At 67.1% G+C, this 6,042-nt stretch overlaps 1 protein-coding gene across 1 annotated transcript; it reads left to right on the forward strand.

Annotated features, from left to right (window-relative positions):
- Positions 1-667: 667 nt before the first annotated feature.
- On the forward strand, positions 668-3,759 carry PHLDA3 (pleckstrin homology like domain family A member 3). Its single transcript, XM_061383774.1, has 2 exons — positions 668-1,354; positions 2,519-3,759. The coding sequence occupies exon 1, from the start codon at positions 944-946 to the stop codon at positions 1,313-1,315; it is 372 nt and encodes a 123-aa protein (XP_061239758.1). The 5' UTR covers positions 668-943; the 3' UTR covers positions 1,316-1,354; positions 2,519-3,759.
- The last annotated feature ends 2,283 nt before the right edge of the window (positions 3,760-6,042 follow it).

Here is a 6,042-nt window from a genome sequence, read left to right on the forward strand (position 1 = left end):
GTGGGCGGAGCGCAGCTCTGTCAGGGGCGGTCCCAGGTCGGATGCAGACCCGGTCCTTCCTCCTCCCCCGGGAGGGGAGGCTGAGGGGCCTCAAGGCTCCTGCCTCCTAAACCACATGGGGATGGAGGCGGGCGCGGGAGGGTGGGCCATCCAAGCAGAGACCGCTGTGGGCAGCCTGTCTGGGGCCCCCACACGGAGAAATCTGCCCAAGGGGGGAGGAACCCAGCTTAGCCTGATCCCCCCTTCACCCCCCCCCCCCCGCCACCCCGCCCAAACCCCAGGACCGTCTTCATTTTTCTGATTGCGCAATGCCAAGGGGCGACTGGCCAAGCGAGGAGGAGGGTCAGTAGCTGGGGCAGGGTTCCCGTGGCCTGGGAAGCTCCAGCAGCTGTCTGGCAACCCCCCCACCCCCGGCGAGACTCAGCCGTGCCGGTGGGATACCACGAAACAGGCCCCTCCCAAGCGGCTAGGCCTCTAGTCTAGACGACAACCCTTCCTTCCTCTTCCCACGCCCCGAGTCCAAGGCCTGGAGGTCCCCGGGAGCGGTGGACTAAAGGCCCGAAGGCCCGAGCGGTGGGACAGCAGCCCCCTCGGTCTCCGCCCCCGCCCACCCCGCCCCACGCCCAAAACCCGCAGGGTGACCGCGCCCCGCCCCCGGGCGGGCCGGGCGCGCTGGAATGCGCGGCGGCGCAGGAGGCAAGGGGCGGGCACCGGACATGTGAGGGCACATCCCGCGAGCTGCCGCCCGGCGCGCAGACGGCCCAGGAAGGAGCGGGCGAGCGGGCTGCCGGGCTCGGGGGCTCTGGAGCCCGGGGCCGGGCGGCGCGGCGCGGCGCGGCGGCCAGGGCCGAGGCGGGGCCCGACAGGCACCAGGCGCGCCGGCCTGGCGGCGGGGAGAGCCGGCGGGGCGCAGCGCGGCCTGGCCGCGGCACCGCGCGCTCCCATGACGGCGGCCGTGCTCCGGGAGGGCGTGCTGGAGAAGCGCAGCGGCGGGCTGCTGCAGCAGTGGAAACGCAAGCGCTGCGTGCTCACCGAGCGCGGGCTACAGCTCTTCGAGGCCAAGGGCGCGGGCGGCCGGCCCAAGGAGCTCAGCTTCGCCCGCATCAAGGCCGTGGAGTGCGTGGAAAGCACCGGCCGCCACACCTACTTCACGCTGGTGACCGAGGGCGGCGGCGAGATCGACTTCCGCTGCCCCCCGGAGGACCCGGGCTGGAACGCGCAGATCACCCTCGGCCTGGTCAAGTTCAAGAACCAGCAGGCCATCCAGACCGTGCGCGCCCGGCAGAGCCTCGGGGCCGGGGCGCTGGTGTCCTAGAGCGCGGGGGCGCGCCCGGCCTGCCCGAGGTCGTGCCAGGTGAGCTCCCGGGTCCGAGCCCCCCTCCTCTCTGGCCCTCCTGTCGCCTCTTTCCCCGCCGGAGGAAATGGGGGCCCCAACCTTTGAGCCCCCTCCAGGCTGGGCCGTCCGAGGGCCAGCGGGAAGGGAGAAACCTGGGGGAACGCCCAGGAGTCCAGCCTGGAGCCGAACGCCGGCCTCCCCCGGGCGCTGGCGGGCTGACTGTGACCTCCGTGTCCGAGAGGAAGGTGGGCCGGCAGCCTCCCGAGGCTGGCTCTGGCCTGACTCCGAGAGGAGGCTGGCGGACAGGCCTTGGGGCCTCCACCCCTGCCAGGGCGGGGCTCCTGGGCTGAGGGAGCGGGGTGGGGGTGGGGCAGAGAGGGCTGGGCTTGCCCCCACTTTCTGCTGGGATGACTGTCGCCCTCGAGTTGGAGCGTGGAATTGTGGCAGGAAGACTCCCTCAGCGGCAGGGTGCTCAGGGTTGGGACGGGAACCAAGAAGCCAGTAATCCCCAGGTGGAACTTTGGGGCGGGGGCTGGGCTGGACCTGGGACGCCCCGCTAAGGCCGAGCTGTTTGGGAATCCAGGAGATTTAGGAGGTTTTCAGGCAGGCCACTCCAGCCAGGGGAGGTGGGCCTGTCCACCTGCCCCTGGTGTCCAGCATGTGGGCTGGGCAGAGAAGGGGCCTGGAGGAAGGGCTGGGCCCTGGCGGCGGGTGGCTCGGGCCACAGCCTGTTGTCTGTGATGCCGTGATCTTCTGTGGGCCGTAGGGCAGGGGCAGGGGGCAGGCCTGTGGTCAGGAAAGCGGGGCAGGGACCAGGGCAGAACCAGAAGCCCTGGCTCGCCCACCCAGGAGGAAGGGTCTAGTTTGTCTTTCTGGAAGGAAACTGACGTTACCCCCCGCCCCCCGAGCCCAGCCCACCCACTGATGGCCTCTCACTGCGGTGCGGAGCCCTATGCAGTGGGGGGCCCCGAGCTGCCGGCTGACAGGCAGACCCCGGGCCTTTGAGCTGGATCTCTTTGGTGCCCCTGGCCTCAGGGACCCGGAGGGAGCAGCTCCCTGCGGGGGTCACAGGGGGGTGTTCTGAAATGTGGGAGCAGGTCCGGGGACTCTGCACAAACAGCTCCTGTGGACACGCTCCCCACCACACCTGCTTCCACCCTGATGGCTGTGCTTCCTCTCCAGCTTCTGGGCCCCCATCGGCTCTCGGAGCGTGACTGTGCTCCTGACTGTGCTCCGAGTGGCGAGGCTGCGGCTGCGGACACCCCCGTGGAGGAGGCGTTGGAGTCACGGGTCAGCGGGAGCCAGCAAGGAGGGGGACAGCCACGGAGAGCTGAGGATGAGGATTCGGCCCCGGGCGCTCAGGCTCTCAGGACGTGCCTGTCCCAGGCCCAGCCTCTGAGCTCCAGCAAAGCCCCGACCCGCTGCGTCCCTGCTGTCTACTCTGCAGACTGTCCGACCCAGGCTTGGTGCTGTGTCTGCAGGAGGGCGGCCCCCGGGATTGCTGAGCCACCATCTTAGGACTTGAGAGGCCCGCCTGGGGACCACGAGATGAACCCCCCAGGCTCAGCTCTGGATTCACCGAGGCCCACTCTTGGGGTCGTCTGCTGCTTGGGTCCTTTTCGGGACCCCCACCCCTCCAGGCCCCTCTTTGCACACTTCTTCCCCCCTCCTGCCCATCTTCCCCGCACTGCCGTGCCAGGCCTGGAGGTGGTGGGGTGGGTAGAGGCTCAGCCATTACCATTTCACACCTGTCCCAGAATCTGATACCCTGCAGAGGGCAGTGACCACGCTGTTCTCCGAATGAGAGTCTTTCCCACAAAGACCTGGTATTGGGAACATCCCTCTCCTTGCCTCCACTTTCCCAAGGTAAACCCCATCCTGAAATCTCCAGCCTGGGGAGGCAGAGACCCTGCAATCCAGAGAACACAGCCTCAGAGGTGCTGGAGGAGGGACCCTGGGGCCTGCATAGGCCACTGTGGCCTCTGCTGTCCTCCTGGGAGGCAGCCGTGTCTCCCCAGTGGGGCTCGTCCCTTCGTCACTCACACACTTGGGCCTGCTCCACTGACATCACAAGTCTTCTCCACGTGATGGTTTAAAAGGAATCGTTTCAGCAGCAGAGAAATGGAGGTGGAGACAGCGCTACCCTGAGTGACACAGGGACGGCCCGTTGGCTGACCCACGTCCGGCCTGCCCTGTTGCCGTGTGGCGGCTTCAGAGTCCGATGGGGCAGGGAGGCCGAGTGTCCACCACAGGGGTCTGGAAGCCGCTTCCAGCCCTCTTGCTCCCCGCAGGCTCCTCCTCCCATCCGGTTACGACTCCTGTCCTTTGTCCCCGTCCCCCAGAGCCCTCTGCAGCTTCTCTTTTCTCCAATATGTGAACCTCATCTTACAATTGAATAAGAACTTAAGGTACAAAGACACTTTCACAGATGCCTCATTTGTGCTCATTAGGCTGTCCACCCAGCCCACGATGCAAATAAGCACCCCCGCCCAGGCTGGCTCTCGCTGTGACCAGTCGGTGGTGTCTGCCTTGAGCCTCGGGAGAGAGTGTGGAGGCCAACGGCTCTGTGTGTGGGTGGAGGGCGAGAGACCTTGGTGTTGCCACTGCGTCCTGGACTCAAGCTATGTGAAAGGCTTGGCTTCATTCTACTGTAAAACAGCAGCTTCTGAGATAGATCCTGGCTTTTTCCAGCAAACCGAGGGAGGTGTCCAGACACTCAGAAATGGGAGTGTGTTTGTGAGCAGATGGGATCAGGGTGTGGGACATGCTCGTCTGGCAAACAAGCCTCTTGCAGGCAGGCCCTGGGGGAGTGGAGACAGAGCACCTGGTCTGAGCTGAGTCCAGGAGGCGAGCAGTGGCCGCTGTGCCCTCGAGGGGCAGGTGCCGTGGGGGGTGTCCTCAGCAGAGCTGCTGGGGGGTCATCCTGGAAGGCTGGCTGTGCAGAGTAGTGAGGGGCATGGCCGGTGTCGGGGGAGCTTCAGCTCTTGGCCCTCTCTGCTTTTGGGGAACACCACCCTCTCGGCTCCAAGTATCCTTTGGTTCCTGTCCAAGCGCACTTGGGCTGCTCCCTTTGCTAGGAGGTCCTGGCCCCTCTAAGGTTTGTGCTGTGGGTCCTGGCATGGAGTATGCTGGAGCAGCTGGTGGATGTCTGGAAAGGGAGAAGCACTAGGAACCCCAGAGCGGGTGGGGCTCAGACGTTCCTGGGGTGTCTGCTGGGGAAGAAGGCCCTCTCCTGGGATCAGGGGTACCCTCATGCTCTGCCGAGGGGGAGGAGCCTGGGCCCCGTGCCAACCCCCGGGAGTGCTCAGCTGCACTGCTGAACGGGGTCAGGGCCCCCCGGGGGCCCTGAGAGGCCCGGCTGTGCCCTGTCTACAGACAGGCACAGGGTGGAAAAACCTCGCTCACAGGAGGCCTGGGTGGGGCCTCGCCACTCTGCTTGCCCGGCCGCCCTGGCCTCATCCCTGCCAACCCCTGAGTCATCAGTGGGAAAGTAAGGCAGGGCGAGTTCTTGCAGGTGGGGGTGGGGGCCTCTGTTCAGGTGAGCAGGGTGGGGTGGAGGCTCAGACAGCCATCCTGTGGCGGGGACTCGGGGTGGCGGGCGGGAGCCTCTGGAAGCGGGGGTCTGCAGCAGGGGGAGCAGGCACTGTGCCCCGACCCGGAGGCCCTCTCCCAGAGCTGGGGGTGCAGAGGCACCTTGGCGGTGTGCCCACCAGGCCCAGTGCAGGGGCCCTGGCAGACCCTGGCCTGCCGTGCACCTTGCTGCAGTAGTCTGGGCTGCCCCTCCCAACTGCCAGAGTGTACCGCCTGGGACGCGGCTCACCCTCCCGACTGGAACCTTCCCTGGTGCCCAGAGGACATCCCGGCTCCCAGGGGGCGTGCCCTCCATGGCCAGGCGTCTCCTGTGTCCGTCCCCACGCCCGCAGCTGGGACCCCTGCACAGGACAGGCGGGGGCCCTTGTACCCCCACTTCCCCCCTGCCCTGGGGACTCTCCCTGCTCTGTCCAGGCCTCAGAACCTCCCTGCTCCTCGGCCATGGCCCCCCGTCACCACTGGGGACGGCCACTCCCGCCCTTCTTGCGAGCCACTGAGTCCCTGGGACTCGGTAGGTGCCTTGTCATCTCGACGGTGACTGAGCTGACTGACTCCACGGGCCCACGTCAGCACAAGGGAGTCATCCAGCCACGGAGGCTGTGGATTCAGAAACAGGTTATGTGACCTGCTAGGCGTCCCAGCGGCTCACCGGTGGGTCCTGGATGTGTGCCCTGAGTCCATGCCAGACAAGCCCTTCTCGTAGGGTTAGCGGGCGAGTGGCCAGGGAGAGGGGCTCGCAGGCAGGTGGAGAGGGTGAGAGCAGAGGCTGGGGGCTGAGAAGGGGCATCGGGGGGCCTGTGTGGAGGGCACTCTCGGAGGGACACTGCAGTCAGGCCTTGACATAGCACTGGGTCCAACTCCAGGAGGGGGACCAGCAATGGGCCCCTCCACTTGGGAGGGTCTGCGTGAGCTCGCAGGGGCAGCCCTGGGCAGGATCCCCTGGGGCAGCAGAAGGGCCTGGGGCGGGGCAGTGCGCGTCCTGTGTTGGCTCGAATGCTCCGTCTCACGACCTGGGCACAGGGCCCGTCCTGAGGGTGAGGCCTGGGCTCTGCTGATGGACCCTGTGCTGCGTAGCCTGCTCCTGAGACCCACAGGCGGCCCACCTGCTGCCGGGG

Source organism: Bos javanicus, chromosome 16 (genome assembly GCF_032452875.1).
Source record: "Bos javanicus breed banteng chromosome 16, ARS-OSU_banteng_1.0, whole genome shotgun sequence".
In the NCBI taxonomy this organism is placed as follows: Eukaryota; Metazoa; Chordata; class Mammalia; order Artiodactyla; family Bovidae; genus Bos; species Bos javanicus.